Source organism: Coenobita brevimanus, chromosome 64 (assembly GCF_032717465.1).
Source record: "Coenobita brevimanus isolate Jiangsu-jjx chromosome 64, ASM3271746v2, whole genome shotgun sequence".
NCBI classification, from domain to species: domain Eukaryota; kingdom Metazoa; phylum Arthropoda; class Malacostraca; order Decapoda; family Coenobitidae; genus Coenobita; species Coenobita brevimanus.
Genome location: NC_137017.1, coordinates 2750778 through 2768380, shown reverse-complemented (window position 1 = coordinate 2768380; position 17603 = coordinate 2750778). Strand labels below are relative to the sequence as shown.

At 40.3% G+C, this 17603-nt stretch overlaps 1 protein-coding gene across 1 annotated transcript in view; it reads left to right on the top strand.

Moving 5' to 3' along the window:
- Positions 1 to 17603, top strand: part of LOC145404618 (uncharacterized) — a 114234-nt gene that overhangs the window by 78031 nt on the left and 18600 nt on the right. The window contains exons 8-11 of the mRNA XM_080276140.1: positions 3387 to 3608; positions 4195 to 4743; positions 6443 to 6623; positions 15084 to 15184. Coding sequence (XP_080132266.1) covers positions 3387 to 3608; positions 4195 to 4743; positions 6443 to 6623; positions 15084 to 15184 — 1053 coding nt within the window. The remainder of the gene's footprint in view (positions 1 to 3386; positions 3609 to 4194; positions 4744 to 6442; positions 6624 to 15083; positions 15185 to 17603) is intronic.

Genomic DNA, 17603 nt, shown 5'->3' with positions numbered 1-17603 from the left:
AACATGCAATTGGAGGCACTCAAGTGGCTTCTGTAATGTATTTCTAGTGGTTGGTGGGGGTGCCTACCATGCACTCACTCGATGTAATGCTGCTCTCGCGTGCCTGCCCTTTCTTCTCGTCCCTCCTTTTTTCTATCCTTCCTCTTGCCCTTCTTTCCTTCATTCTTTCCTCTTCCTTTGTTCTACAGGTAACTATACTGAGTGACAAGCCAAATGGCTTCCTGTAAACCAGGAAACCTTGTACTACGCTGGGTGGTAACCATGTAACCAAATAATGGCATCTTTTTTTTTTTTATACAAGAAAGAAGGAACCAAAGGCCATTATTATTATTAAACATTAATGGGTACTCCTGTGAAAGATTGTGTCGGGTTGTTAGGTGTAAGAACTGGGTCTTTGATGCATTAAAAACAACAAAATTATTTTTACCCTGGTCAGAGATATGAACCAAGTCAGACATTAGGTGTGCCATAGCCTCATCCCTTGTTTGTTGAAGTAACTGCTGAGATGGATGTTGCGAGAACTGAATGGAAAGGTGAAGGGTGGAATCATCAGCATATGAGTGGATAGGGTTAGAAGTACAGGTTAGGTTATTGATGAAAAAAAGGAAGAGAGTTGGTGATAGGACAGAGCCCTGAGGAACACCACTGTTGATGAATCTAGGAGAAGAACAATAGCCATCTTCAACAGCGGCTATAGAACGACCAGAAAGGGAGCTATAGATGAAGCCACAGATAGAAAGATAGAAACCGCAAGAGGGTAGTTTGGAAATTAAAGATTTGTGCCAAACTTGATCGAAAGCCTTGGAGTTGTCAAGTGCAGTGGCAAAGCTTTCACCAGAGTCCCAAAAGGAGGATGACCAGGAGTCTGAAGAGTAGGTGAGAAGATTGCCAGTGGAGCGTCCCTGATGGAACCCATATTGACGATCAGAAAGAAAGTTGTGATAGGAAAGATGCTTTAAAATTTTCTTGTTAAGAATTGACTCGAAAACTTTTGAGAGACAGGATGTTAAAGCAAATGGACGATAGCGGGTTGGGAATGGCCACTCTTCTTTGGGACTGGCTGAATGAGAGCAACTTTCCAACAAGCATGAAAGGTACAAGTTGAAAGACAAAGACGAAAGAGTTTACCTAGGCAGGGTGTAAACACAGTTCTTGAGGACAACAGGAGGGACTCCATCAGACCCATATGCCTTGTTAGTATTAAAGCCTGTGATGGCAGAAAATACATCAGCTGAAGAACTTTTAATGTCACCCATGAGGAAGTCAGATGGGGGAAGTGATGGAGGAACAGTACCGGAATCGTGGTGGGATTGGAGGAGAAAGTCTGAGCAAAGAGATCTGCTTTATCAGTAGAAGAAATAGCCACAGAGCCAACAAAGTAGAAAAGAGGAGGGAAGGATGATGAGGTAAAGTTGTTAGAAAGGTTTTTGGCAAGGTGCCAGGGAGAGTGGAAAGAAGTCAAGTTGGAGAGCTGAGAGCATTTAGTATGGATGAAATTACTTTTAGCAGAGTGAAGAACAGACTTAGCATGAATCTGAGCAGAAACATAAACAAGATGTGATTTGGGGGTGGGTTGGCTCTGGTACCTTTTATAGGCCCTCTCCTTGTTGTAGACAGCATTAGAACAAGCTTGATTACACCAAGGCTTTCTTGCATTAGTCAAAGGATATGAGAAGGGAATGTATGCTTCAGTGCCCAAGAGAATAACCTCCATAATACACAAAGCACACTCAGATGGCTCCCAGCCATGGAAGATTCCAGGGAAAATCAAAGTAGTTCTGCCTGAGGGCCTCCCAATCCGCAGCTCCAAAGTGCCACAGTTGACGTTTCTTTGGGGGGTCCACAGGCTGTGCTGGAGCGACAGTGCAGGTCAAGGTAATAAGATTGTGATTGGAGGAGCCTAACGGAGAGGAAAGATTAACAGCGTAAGCAGAAGGATTAGTTGTAAGGAAGAGGTCAGGTTTGTTGGAGCTCTCTCCAAGGCAGTCAGGGATATGGGTAGGGTGCAGTACAAGCTGCTCTAGGTCATTAAGGATAGAAAAGGTGTAGGCTTCTTCACCAGGTGGATCAGTGAAAGGAGAGGAGAGCCAAAGGTGGTGGTGAACATTGAAATCTCCTAGAATGGAGATTTCAGAGAAAGGAGAAATGGATAGTATGTGTTCCATCATAGAAGTAAGATAGTCAAAGAATTTTTGATAGTCAGTAGAATTAGGAGATACATAAACAGCGCAGAGAATGACAGGAAACCCGAAGCCAGAGAATAGAGAATTCAGAAGAATCAAGTTCAGGAACACGAGAGCAAGGTAAGTCGTTGCGTACATATACACAACAGCCACCTTTGGCTTTGAAATGAGTATAGAGTGGGTAGGAGGAAACAGAAAAGGGTTTGCTGTCATTTGCCTCAGTCTGGTGGGTTAGTGGGCAATTAAGGCTCTTTAGTCAGATTGAGCCAGTAAAGTTTATATCCAAGGGGTTGTTGGGATTTATTGCTTACGTAATGCCACTCATGGATGAGTGAGACTGGTCAGTTTCATCTTAATGTCAGGAACAACTTGTCTAGCCCCGGGCTCCTACGCTCCTAATGGGGCAACACTGGATTAGATGATGAATGAGAAAATGAAAAGTATGTTTTATTCTCCAGTTATTTTTTTATTTTATTTTTTTTTTTTTGTTCCTCTCCATCCTTCTTTCCTTCCATTCTCTTCTGTCTTTCTTTCCTTCATTCTTTCCTTGTCCTTCTGCTTACGGATGACTTTACACTCCTTCTTCTGTCTTTCTTTCCTTCATTCTTTCCACTTCCTTCAGTCTTTGGGTGACTCTACACTGAGTGACAAGCCAAATGGTTTCCTGTGCACCAGGAAACCATTTACCACGCTGGGTGGTAACCATATAACCAAATTTTGGCGCCTGGTGGTGTAGTGGGTAATTATTGCACCCCAGTCGGATTGAGCCAGTGAAGGTTTATATCCAAGGGGTGGTTGGGGTTGATTGCTCATGTAATGCCACTCAGGGATGAGTGAGGCTGGTCACTCTCATCTTAAATGTCGGGACCAACTGCCTAGCCCCGGACTCCTGTGCTCCTCATGGGGCAATGTAGGATTGGATAATGGATGGATGGATGGAAAATCAAATGTTAATCACCTAGGATGTATATAATAATAAAATTATTTTCCTTGAGAGTGTAGGTCAGTAAGACAACAGCTTGAATTGTTGCGTTATTTGCATGTATATTTACCAGATTTTCTCATTAATTTTTTTATTATAGTAACCATAGTCCAGATCATTTAAAGGTAAGAGACTACCCTACATCCTGGTTACTATTCCTGTTAAATTCATACTTCTCTGTATTGCACCATACGTTGTTAAATAAATACAATTTATTTTAGGCTGATCTTCAAGAGGCTGAAGAGAATAGCAGAACCCTGACTTCAGAAAACAGTTTGTTGAAGGAAGAGAAGGCCACCCTGCAGTCTGAGATGGAGATGAAGGAAGAGAGACTTCAGGCAGAAATTTCTCGAATCAAAGAGGATCTAGAAACATCACAGTGGCAGCTGAAGAGCACTGTTACAGAGAAGGAGGAACAAATCAAAACACTGCAGGAAAAGCTTGTGAGTATTACATAATTGCTCAGAGCTTGTATTCTGTTTTACTGCACTAGATTAGGAGATCTCTTTTTACATACATTAGCATAGTTTTTGAAAATTCCTTTATCCTTTAATTTTGATACACTAGTGCAGAAATGAGTGAAAGCTACAAAGGAAATAACTGGATGCAAATTAGCCTTTAAAATTATTTTTTGCTTATTATCTTGAAAGATTCATATAAACAGTATCTCTGTGATATGGGATGGCATGTGAAATTGTTAGTTTTTGCTCTGTACACCTTTATGAATCTGTATGTAAATAGATCTAAAGTAAAGACTCAGCCTACTGATTTCGAGGTTAACTATGGTAAGCTATGCAGTAAGACTGACACGGGATTACAGCATTTTGTAACAGTCGGCAAAGGGTTTGTCATGTTTTTTTCATGATTTGTTTATAGAACAGAAATGTGCTATTTGTTTTTGCTTATTGATGATATTAGGATTGCATTATTAATATGATAATGAGAAGGACAGCATGAATATATATATAATTTATGTATTTAATTTATGTATTTATTTTTTATTTTATATATATTTCCCCCCCCCCCCAGACTTGTGAAGAAGAGAAGCATCAGTCTTGTGCAACTGTGCTGCAGTGCAAATTAGAGACTGTTGCTTCTTTGGAGCAGAAGTTGATGGAAATTGAATCAGATCTTGAAGCTACAAATAACAGTCTGTCTGAAGCAAAGGAAGGCTTACTAAGGACACAGACTGAAAAGCAACACTTGCAAGAAACACTACTTCAGGAGAGGACTACAATTGAAGCTTTAGAAAAGGGAAAGTCAGAATACCAGTCAAAACTTGAAGTAGTGAGTGGAGAGAAAGCCAGGTTATCAAGGAATCTAGATGAGTATGCTGACAGAGTTAGCAAATTAGAGGACAGTGTACAGACACTAAAAAATGAAGTTGCTACAAAAACAAGTTATATTATCCAGCTTGAGAGCAAGTTGGCCACCACTGAATGTGAATGTCGAGAGCTACAGGAACGACTAACTTGCTCAGAGGAGGATTTACAGCAAAGGATTGAGGGGTCTAATGTTGTTCGAACTCTGAGGGATGCCTTGAAATCATTAGAAGATGAACTGTCAGAAAAGAAACAGGTACAGTATTCATTTTTATTTGGATATATTGCCAGTTTGTTTTAGAATGCCAGTATATGGTACTGTATATAAAATATCTTCATTTCTGTTCACAGTTTAAAAATTGAGTAAGATAGCTATATTTTTTAACCCGCCCCGTCCCGACGTTTTTGGACCTTTTTTTTTTTGGCCCAAACATCCGCTTTTGGTGAGAAACATCGAAAATTCATAGAGAAATCGCTCACCTGAGGTTTAAAATACGCGATTTAGGTACGTGTACTTCCTTACCTGACTGGGTTTTCTAACAGGCTGGCACCAAAGAAAACGAGTTCTGTGGGAGGGTAACTATTTTATCCACTCATAAACAGTATTTATTTATTTACTTGGTATGAATTTATACGTAGTACAAGAGTATATTGGTTTTCAAACAGTAATATAGGCATTATAAGCATTGTTTCACTCACTAACTCATCACCATTCATGACCTTTTTTTTCCCACATTACCTGATCATCATTTCTGACTGATTCTTCCTCAAATGCTGTGTAAACTTTGTCCTCCACATCGTCATCGATTGGGGAATCACTCTGGCCCTGAATGTCTTTATTGACCAGGTCACTGGTAACAGGTGAATTGCCGAGACAATGGCGTGCAGGGGGGGGGGAGAGATTATGCGGTGTAAGGCATTGTTCCTGCTTGGCATCTTGTAGAGGAATAGAGGAAGGTATCCCGTGTATCCATGCCAAAAATCACTCGCGAAAATTGAAAATTGTGCAAATTAGGGACCTTGCAATGTTGCCGCGTTAATTCACGTCGCCGGGACGGCACGGGTTGATTGATTGTAGGAACTGTGTATGACGGAATAATGATCTAGAAGTTAATGCAAGTATCGGAATGTCTGATAAGTTATGTCCAGGTTGGTTTTCAGAGTAAAAAGGGGTGTATGAATTGTAGGGTGGTTTTCGGAGTAAAAAGGGATTTAGTAAATGAATTACATAACTGCTTCATGGCAGATAACAGAAAATAAACTAGGGTGTTGCCTGTGTATGGTGTAAACAGAAGCTTTAACACTGTAAACATTTTTTTTTTTTTTTTTTTTTAAATCCCAATATATGTATGGATAGTTGAAAGTTTGAGTGACTTGCCTTACAGTTTTTATCGTTATTCTTCTCTGCACAGCATATTATTACAGTACAACTTGCCCAGTCCTGAGCTCCTACGCTCCTCATGAAGCAAAATGGGATTAGATTATGGATGGATGAATGGATATTATACCCTAATATATGTATGGACAGATGAAAGTTTGAGTGACTTGCCATACATTCTTTATCATTTTTCTTCTCTACACAGTTCCTGCAATACTCAACAAATTTATTCTACAGTATATTTATGCACACCATTGTCATCCATGTTTAGGTTAAGAATACAACAGTTGCAGTAACCTTTTTTTTCTTATTTTGGTAGTTGTTAATTACATTTTATGAAATTTAATTTAACTAAAAATATTTCTTGTTTGTTAACAGACATTATTGTAGTGGAAAGTATAAACTTAGTCATTTTCAAGTAATGAGTTAACTTAAAATGCATCAGAACCAGCCAAGAAGATTGTTCAGTGAGTAATGTTGTAGTCATCTCAGACCAAATCCTTGAATACAGTATGTTAATGTTCCATATATATATATATTTTTTATAAGGTTCAGTTCATTTTGACAACATTTCCAGGCACTAAAAGTCCAGGGACAAAGGCTAGCCGACATGAAAAAGATGATACAGCGAGAGCTGAAGTTGTCAGCTGAAGCTGCAGATTCTGTATCACCTGCAACAGCAACATTAACAGCAATGGCTACCACAACTGAACTTCAGGAGGACTCAAAGCTACCAGATTCTATCACGGCAGCCAATGGTGAGGAAACATTACATCATCATCACCATCATCTGGACCTCCTTTCCCATCCTAGGGCAGGATGAGGAGTAGCAATGTCCGGACAGCCCAAGTTTGCCCAATCTAATGAGCCATGCTTCCATTCACTCCTCATTCAAGCCCCTGGAATCCTGACTGTATCTGATACGCTAGAAAACTTTCACCACATTCTGTAGCCTCGCATAAACGTATCCAATAGAGTCAATCCAAATGCTGTCACGTTAAAAAGGGGTGCCAAATCCCTGACCATGCACTTCTCACCACAGTCATCCAGCTAACTTGATTTCTTGTTAGTCCCCTAGCCTCACCAACTTCCATACCTCTTTTCCCCACACACTCATCTGTCATATTCCTCCACCTTCTCCCTGGCCTACCTCACCTCCTCCCTCCTTCAAATTGGCTCAGATATACCACTCTATTTTCATCCATTCTCTCTTGTATTTTGGTTTTCTCTTGGAATTAACAGTTTTGCGGGCTCATTGCCTTTGGTTCCTTCTTCCTCACATAAAAAAAAAAAAAAAAAAAAGATCATACCATCTCATTACACTGTCTTCAATTCTGGGGTCCACAGACTTCCTCAACTCTGCATAATTCACAAATCACATTATTTCGTATCCTATCCACTCTCTGTACTCCACGAACATTCCTCAGCAGTCCCATCTCCACTGCTCTCACCCTTGACTTTTCAGTTTCATGCCACACCATAGTCTCACACCCATATGTTAGAGTTGGCACTAACACTCCTTCATGTAAGCCTCACGAAGCTGCAACACTGAAGCCTCTGTTTCTTATCAAGACCTTTATTGCACCAGTTACTTTCATTTTCATGCCACACCATATTCTCACACCCATATGGTAAGAGTTGGCAATAACACTCCTTCATATAAGACTCATGGAGCTGCAACATGCAAGCCTTTGTTTCTTATCAGGGTCTGCATTGCACCAGTTACTTTCCTTCCTTGTGCCACTCTACTTTTCCTTTGCAAATTTCATCTCTCTTCTATCACTGCACCCAGGTATTTGAACACTTTCACCAGTTCCAGTCTCTCTCCATACACTGTAACTTAACACTGGGAATCGCCTTCTCTCTTGATTACCATCACTTTACTCTTTTCTGCATTTACTCTCAAGGCATGACACTCACAGACATCAGCGAAACTTTTCACTAGTCTACCAAGTTCTTGTCCAGTATTTGTAAGTAGCACTGCATCATCAGCATACAACAAATTTGAGATATTCCACCCATCACCATTCATTATCAATGCCATCCCCCTCTCCATTACTCGTGTTTTTACTTCTGTCATCACCCCATCCACATATGTGAGTCCTTGATATACGAAAGGGATAGGGACCATACAAAACTTTCTTAATTCGAAATTTCATAAATCGGAACGATTTTCCCCATTGAAATACAGTATACATATAAATGAGGGGATGCGTCCCAGGACCCCCTCGGACCCCCACCTAAACTTCACTCCCCCCTATTTAGAAGTAAGCAATACCTGTATACAATTGTAGAGAGGGAGGTGGCCATATTCTTGTACATCTCCTTTTTCTTCATCACAGTTCCACTGGTGGAAACAGCAAGGCCTAAAGCACGCCCAATTTCTGAGACTCCCTGCCCCTCCTCGTGGGTCTTATAATTTCCAATTTCCTTTTCAGAATTAGAGTACGATGCTGTTGCTTCTTTGCAGCGGGCTCCCCCAATGCTGGAGATAAAGCAGGGTGCTTGGGAGGCATGGCAAAACTATACAAAAAGGTGAAGGGCTGCAAAATACCCTCACATACAGTGAGGCTGTGAGGAGAGGAGGGACGTGGACTCAACTGAGAAGCGCGCGAAAATTTGTTTACCAGAGAGGGGTTAGTTCGTTTTCTCTCGGCAAGCGAGTGTGGCACTATGCACCGCGCCCATTTTGAATTTTTCATACAGTATTCCATTAACCCCTTCATAGTTGCCGGCCTTGAACAACACTTCACTGTTTCGGTGTGAATGACGTTCAGTTAGGGCATTATAAAAAGCTGCGAACAATTACAGGAAGGGAACGAAGGTCACTGGTGTGTGTACATGACCCTACTCTACCATCCCGTCAGTCAGGCGTTCTCTTCACTCCACGCCGATGTTTACATGCGTATGTTACATGTGCCCTAATTTTGAGTAAGTTTCTTTCAGCAAGAGAACATAATTTACCACCCTCAAAATAGTCAGAAAAATATAGGAGACAAACTAGAGGAATATGAACTGAATTGGTATGGTCTTTAGGTTGTATGCTTACACAAAAGATTATGGGTTTTACAATTTTAAGAGACGATATGGAACAAAAATGTTTGCTAATCAGAGAAAAATTACTTTTGTCCCACATGTTCTCGTAGGTTAGCATTCAGTTCCACATTCTTCGTTCGGTATCACTCTTCCCAATATACAGTACTGTATTTCGGACCGACTGAGCACAGTTATTTCTGCTCCTTAAAGTTAGTGTACATTTACTGCTCATTCTTTTGTTTGTTCTTATGTGTACGAGTGAGAGAGGACTGATACAAACAATAATGTATTCCATTATTGCTTTCATAGCTGCTGGCCCTGAACAATGCCTTATTTTACTGGTGTCAGTGACATTGAGTTAGGGTGAGCTAAAAAAAAAACTGCAAGCAATTATGGGAAGGGAATGAGGGTCACTGGTGTGTTTACACAAACCTACTTTACCACCTCAAGCAGTCTGGCGTTCACAGTTCACTTCGTCCCAGATGTATTCGGCCGATGTATGCATGCTGATGTAACACGCATCCTAATTTTATTAATTCTTATATGAATCATAGCAAATCACAGGATGGATTTAGGGGAAAAACTAATAAAAAAAAAAAAAAAAAAAAATGCCAGGTGTGCCAGATGAGCCTTTTCACATATGTAAGAAAAAGAAATTGATTTTAGAACTTTGAAAAAATGGTCCCAAGGCCAACCACGGGAGCACGCAAATATCTGAACCCACAGCCATTGAGGGGGCTAAACATACGTTTTACTTTAAGCAGTAAAAGCACCTTACCAAATCAGTTCTTCTTGATAGTCTGTTATTTTTTTCAGATTATTTCTGGGTTGGTAAATTCAGTAAACGTTTTTTATTAAATCTGTTTCTCTGTCATATTTAGCTGTTCTGGTGTGACAACTCTTGTTTATTTCGTTAACTTAATGGCGGCAAGGACTGTTCTTCCCCAGGTGTTTAACTAAACCTGGTCTAACCAAGCTTATCTGTACCTAATAATTTTAACCTAACCTAACCTCCAGTTGGGAAATTGGGAAACGATATCTACCTTTGAGCACGCTGAGTTTCTTCCACTGCCCTGGAAACGATTGTAGGGGAAAGTGACGATAATAACGGGGAGGAAATTTTTCAGCAAGAAAATGTAATTTGCCAAACTGAAAGTTGTCAGGAAATTACAGAAACAAGCTGGAGGATTATGCATTGAATTGGTAAGGTCTTTCTGCTGCTTCAAGTGTACAATGAAAGACACAAGTATTTTCCCAAAGTCTGACGAATATAGCGTGGAAAAATTGAACCATTTGAAACACACACTAGTAGAAACAGGTTTTCATTGTATTTCTATCTATCTATCTATAGCCCGACGCCCTAATCCCGCAAAGGGTGGCCACAGACAAAACGCCTCCAAGTCACTCTGTCACCCACCATTTGACTCCCCTCCTCCCAACTCATCCCCCCCTCCCTCATATACCTCTCAACTCCATCCCTCCACCTCATCCTCGGTCTACCCCTCCCTCTCCCTCCCTCCACCTCACCTACATACACCCTCTTAGTCAGTCTTTCATTCTCCATTCTCTCCACATGTCCAAACCACCTCAGTGTATTTCTCCTAATCTTTTCAACCACATCCACATCTACCCCACAACGTTCCTTCACTTCTTCATTCGTCAACCTGTCCCTCCACGTCACTCCACATGCTCCTCTCAAGTAACTCATTTCCACTGCTCTCACTCTTGACTTGTTCCCCTCTTGCAAGGTCCATGCCTTGCTTCCATACGTCAGGGTAGGGATCACAATACCATCATGCATTGACTTCTTAACTTCCATACTCACCTCCCTATTTCTCATCACTGCTTTCAGTGTACCAACAACCTTTCTTCCCTGCTGTACTCTTTCACGTACTTCATCCCCCAAAGTTCCATCCTTACTCATCACACTACCCAAGTACTTGAATGCACTCACATTCTCCATTGTATTTCGCCTGGTGTAAATTTTCGTCAGACTGAACTGGGAAGATAGTTGTCTTTCATTGTACATTTACCGGTAAATAAATCAATCTAACTACTGTATTTCCAATTTCCTCTCAAGAGTGAGAGTACGATGCTGTTTCTTCTTTGCACCTGGTTCCCCGGATGCTGGAGATGATGCAGGGCGCTGGGGAGGCATGGTAAAAATACGAAAAGATGAAGAACAGCGAATAACAGCATAACTTACAGCGAAGCTGAGAGGAGAGGACAGGCGTGACTCGACTGGGAAGTGCGTGAAAATGTGTTTACCAGAGAGGGGTTAATTCGTTTTCTCGCAGCAAGTGAGCGCGGCACTGTACAGTGCGCCCATTTTGAATTTTTCGTATTTCCTCTCGTATCGTCTTTCATACCATCAAGACAGATACTTTCTTATTGCGGAATTTGTCCTACAGTTATCGCTTTCGTATCATCGGAAACTCGTGCTTCGAGTTTTCATATTTCAAGGACTCATTGTAAATTGAACAACCATGGGAACAACACACAACCTTGTTGCACGGACACATTGATCGTGAACCATTCACTTAGATGCCCATTTACCCTTGCACATGCTTCACTACCATCATAAAAACGCTTGACGACACCTAGCGACTTACCATCTACACCATACATGTGCAAAACCTTCCACAATTTTTTAATGCATTTTAAATATTAATGGTATCAAGGGATTTTGCATGTCAACACTTATGATTACATGTTCCATGTTATAAAGATCTTCCTGCAAATTTAGCCCTAGTGTTCTGGTATTTTGATAATGCTTACGGTTTAACCCCTTGTGTACCACGGCCGCACCACAACTTAAATATTACGATCTCCTGCCGTACCGCATCCCCCCCCCATCTCTCAAGCCTTGTGAGGGATGGTCTTATTTTTATCCATGCACCAACACTATTTATTGTATGTTAAATATTTGAGCATATGTTAAATATTTGAGCATTTCCAATTATATAAACCCCACAAAAGATCCATATAAAATGTAGGTAAAGCAATGTACCATGTGATTTACAAGTAATTATAGTAAAATGTTCAAAGTCAGTCACTGGGTAAATATATATGGTTGAAAAAAATAATATGGACAGAGAACTGTTATGTTCACTTACCCTGTGAGTGTTGCTGAGTTTCTCCTAATAATAATCTTCCTAGCAAGGTCAGAACAGACGGCAGTGGTAGCACACTCCCAGCCCAGTGCAGCCAGGCCAAACACAAGCAATAGCATAAGTGTAAAAATTGACACGAACAGACAGAACAGAACCGAAGATAAACAGATATGAGACAGTGAATGTTCAGAGTGTGTATACTCATAAAAATGAACACGAGTGCTGAGCGAAAAACAAAAAATGGGGATGGTGGGGGCGTTACAGGTGAGTGGGGGTGTGGGGGAGTTACAGGTGAAAGTGGGGGTATGGGGGAGTTACAGGTGAGTGTGGAGGTATGGGGGCGAAAGAAAGGGAGAGGTGTGTGTTGGCTGCTGGCTGTGGTAGGCCTGGAAATGTTCAGCTGAACATAGTCCAGGCTCATCTTTGCAGGCAGGACAGTACTTCCTTGTCCACTTGGTTTTTCCCTCAGCACTGTAAACCCTGCACCTGCGTTGTGGTCATTTCTTTTTTTCTGTACTTGGGATAGGCAGCAGACCATGAGCTAATGATGCCTCTGCCTGTGGCATTCTTGGTTGTGGTGTGTGCTTCATTTTTTGTTTCTTCCTGGACCTTTTCTCTTCATCTTTAGCCATAAGTAATGCAATATAACCTATGTTGTACTCCTGCAGCATTTCATGAACCAGCAGTTTATGAAATTTCTCACATTTAAACTTTCTGGACACTGATGCAGGTTATGGTAGATAACCCTAGCATTGAGCACCATTCTCGATATCATATGTATTCCTAATTTCATGAACCAGGCCATAGATTTTCTTGTTGGATCATACGGCTCAAGTAGTTGATCCACCATGTCTGCTGCTCCCATCTGTTCATTGTAGCACTGTATTGGCAGGGTTTTTAAAATCATTTCCATAGCTCCACCTCTGAGATGATGCATCTTTTCCACAAAACCAGCTTCATACTTCATGGTTATAACATGAACCACCCTACGATCAAAGTATTTCATCACAAGAATATTGTCCTTTCTTGCAAAAACTGTCTGTTTCTGGTCAAGTCGTTGCCTTGAGACATTTTGAGGCACCCCTCTGTTAGCACGAATGGTTCCTGTTGTCAGTGTGTTTTTCTCAAGCAGATATTCAGCCAACTTGAGTGAGGAATACCAATTATCAAACACGACATGCCTCCCTTCATTCAATATTGACAACATCAGGTAGACTGGGACACGCTTAGACTTGCTGAGCTGCGCAAGGTCACCCTCTGCCCTCATTTTGTCAAACATGGGTGGAGTATACAGGCAGAAATTCCATGTGTAGCCTCAAGCACATGAGGCACTTGGGCACAAAGCAAACAGCTTCAAACCTAATCTCTTCCTCTTGGTTTTTATGTATTGCCTGAAATGGATCCATCCTTTGAACAGTATGAAAGCCTCATCCACAGCAAAATTTTTGCCAGCATCAAAGAACATCATACACATCTCACGCAACAGTTCAAAAAATCTTCCAATTCTAGATATAGGAACTCGTGGCACAGCATCATCAGGGTGTGAGAAGCGAAGAAATCGTAATATTTGCATGTATCTGTTACAACTCATTACAGCTCCTGTGAAGACAGGTGGACTTTGGCACAAGACATTTTGAGACCAGTTATCAGCTACCCTAGGTAGGTGGATGAGGCCCATGAGTAACTGCAAAGCTACAAACACATACAAATCTTCCTCTGTCATATCTACCCATTTTCTGCCCATAAATCTTTGTGGGTTACTTGTAGGATTATCACAAAAGAAATATGAAGCACGAGTGTTGGTCCACAGACGCAATGGTGCAACATCATCATCACCAAAAAAAGGTTTGAAGCAATCAAGAGCAGTCATTGGATGATTTTCATGGTGTGCAGTATTTTCAGAATGCACATCAGTAAATTTCTGAATCACTTGAGGAAGATCATCTGGTCTTTTATCTGCAAATGGTTCAGATAAGAGTATGAAATGTGTGGCAGTGGGGGCAGGAGATTGGGTGGCAGACATATCACTGTGCTGGTCATCATCACCACTGCTGGCAGACAACTTATCAGCACGTCCCTCACTACTTATATCACATATTTCTTTCTAATCAGGGTCATAATCTGAGTCATACTCATCCTGAGAATCTTCTAATAACCCTTCACTATCTGTATCAAGCTCATACAGTATCTTCGTCATTACTGTCTGGTGGGGAGGACGTCATTGTTTCCTGGTGCGATAAAGTAGTGCACACACTCGATCAGGACAGGGAAACACTGATGCTGGGATTTGAAATCTTGCTCGGGAAGCTGGAGGTATTTATTTCACAATGACGTAAGAATAATATGGTTGGCCGTATTTTGGGCGTGAAAAATCGATACTGCATATTATTGGCTGGAAAATGTGACGTGGTATGACGTTTCATGACGTTTTATGACATCACAGTGACAGGATAATATGTGACTAGCGGTTTCTTTATGTTTCTTGAGACTGTTGCCACCATGTAGGCTTCAAAAAATGTCAGTCCTGCATTCAGGCCTTCCCTGAACACATCAATTGACTTGGGTGGTACAGGAGTACCACAGGCATATTTTGCGGGACCATGCAGTCAAATGTTTGTGTGGTGCACACGTACCGCAGAAATCAAGGGGTTAAGTACCAGTAGCTTATTGTCACACACATTCATCATAACATCTTTGTAGCATTAATTCTTGCTAGCAGGGCAGTTGATTTTTTTATACAGCCATTGTTTACCATACATATTTTGTCATATTAACTATTTGCATCCTGTAAGTGATACCTGTCCTGCAGTGAAAGAATTTGTGGCATTTGCAAGTATAGTACCAAGACTTATGATAAGAAAGGTTTATCATATTTGGACAGTACTGGAGATTACTGGGAACTGTTGCTGGCTTTGACCAAAGGATATTGTCAAATAGGGTTAGGATGAGGAAGGTAATGGGTATTGTTGGAGGAACCACCTTCCAGTAGTTTACCTAATGTTTATATTATGGTTCCTTTTATTTTGGAAGTTTAATGATTCCTCTTAATACCTGACCTCACCATCTTAGGCTCTGTGATCACCACCAGTGGGAATGAAAATGGCAATGCAGTCAACCTGGTGTATCTGAAGCATGTCATCATAAAATATCTCACCTCGCGAGAGTATGAGGTTAGTCCCTTTTTACTATGTTAGTGCAGTTTAGAATTATGTTGGGCAGAAGTAGAGTATTATAGCGTTAGATAATGTCTAGATGGTTGTATATTCTGTAGTCTGCTTTTTTATATTTTTACACTACAGCATTTTGTTTAGTTTAATATGTGGAAGTAAATTGGTGAAATACAGAAAGTTGATAAATTTTATGCAGATGTATGTATATGATATAGTAAGAACAACTGTGTGGGTTATGAGGATGGTTAAGAGTAGTGAAGGTGCTGTAGGGCCACTATATCAGGTATGGGGTCAGGTGCAAGTACTGTACACCCTCGATATACTGAAGTCTCTTTTAACAAATTTCGGTTTTAATGACAGCTGGCCAGACGTTATGTTCATTTAATGAATTTTGTTCGGTAAAAAAATGGATGCGCAGGAAACACCAACCAGCATGGTGTGACGAACAAACGTAGATTTATCCAAAGTCCACTTGCAGTCTTTGTTTGCAGTGCAATTACTTCCTGAAACGTAAGAGTAAACACATAAGCTAGTTAATAGAGCATTTATTGAAAAAAAAGAGCTGTTTAGACCTAGCTCTATGTTGTAGTGTATGGCCAAACAATGCCCTCTGTTTAATGATCTTTGTTTGGTAAAAGCCATTATAAGAGGGATTTACTGAACGGCATGATGTTCGGCTTTAACAAACTATTGACATTAATGTCATGGGTCTGGTACCAATGACAGGTATATCTTGATATACAATACCTGTAGATGCGATACCCTGACTTAGCAAAGAGGGTAGAAATATTGTACCACTGTACCTCGCCTAAGAATGGCCAAACCCCAGTTTAACGATGGGTTTTGATTTTTTTTTACCTATTTTGGTGATATTTTAGACAAAAATTGTGTATTTAGATTGATTTATGAACTGTTTTTAGACTTAGATTAATGTGTTTTAGCCATAGGTGGGGTGAACACTTGTTATTTTTGGGTACAGTTTACTAAGCTTGATTTTTTCCAGACATAATTGACAATTTTCACATTTTATTTGATGTTTTTAGTGAGTTATTTACAGGTTTTAGGCTTAGGTTAGTTTCTTTTACTGCTGTTAGGCCATTTAGATTGCTTTAAACTTGTTTTTGTGCTCATTTGGGTGGGTTTAGGACTTGGTTGGAGGGGAAACCCAAGGCTCAAAAACGTGTCCCCATACTTTACATGTTAAATCTACCCCGAGATACAATACCCCTCCTAACAATGGGTTTTTACTTGAGCAAGTGCATCGTTAAACCGGGGTATACCTGTAGTTCATTTTATTGGGGGTGTATTCTACTTTCACATGAAGATGTGGACATATAGTGCATGCTTTTCATTCCAACCCATCCTTTGGTGATGATGATGATGATCTTTCAGTCTTTGAGTTAGTTGTTTTATGGGGAGAACCCTCCACCAACCCGCTTGTTGACATGTAGGAAACACGTATAAGTTTTATGTGGTTACCACCCAGTGTTGTAAATGATTTCCTGACTTACAGGAAACTATTGGTCTTGTCACTCAGTGTAAAGCCATCTGAAATGGAAAGAAGAGTAATAAAAAGTGATAGGAAAGATGGGAGTACCTGTATTTTGCGGCACATAAGACACTGCAGTGTGAAAGATGCACCCTAATTCTGGAAGAGGAGCTCCGAGAAAAAAAGTATGTCTCAACCAAGACTGCAGAAAGATTGCTTGATATGAGTAGTTTTCATAGAAATACACACTCACCTTTCAGAATATGTATTGAGTACTGTATATCTGTCTTTGGTTTCTTTATTTTTTTGTAAAAGAAGGGAACAAGAAAACAAACAACCCCTTCATTACAAAAGGTACTTCATTTCGTGACACAATTTGAACACTGTTTATAAAGTCCACCTTTCAGAATCTCTCTTCATTACTGTATATGTCTTTGGTTTCTTAATTCTTATGTAAAAGAAGAGTACTAGACAAGAAAACGATCAAACAACCCTTTCCTTACGAAAAGTTACTTCGTACCATGACGCCATCTTAACACCATCTATGTTTATGAAGCTCGATCAGTGTTGCCAAGTGAAAATTCTTTCAATTCACTAGACTGGTCTTAAAAGTGGTAAAAATCCGTCAGAGCAGGGAAAATCAGACGATAAACCCACCAGACAGGACTTTAAAAAATGACAGATATAGAGTAAAAAAATAAAAAATTTTCTAATGGATTGGTTTTAAAACCTCTAGATTTAGCGGGAAAACTGCTAAGTTGGCAACATTGAGGCCGATTCCTTTTCCTTTTGTACAGTAATTTGAGACCTAATGTTCATCTCCATTAAAGTATAATACGGTAAATATGTATCAGTATATAGAGATAAGTATTATTTTTCTTGAAATGAATTTAAAACAACAAAACTCAATTAAACCCATTCTTTCACTCA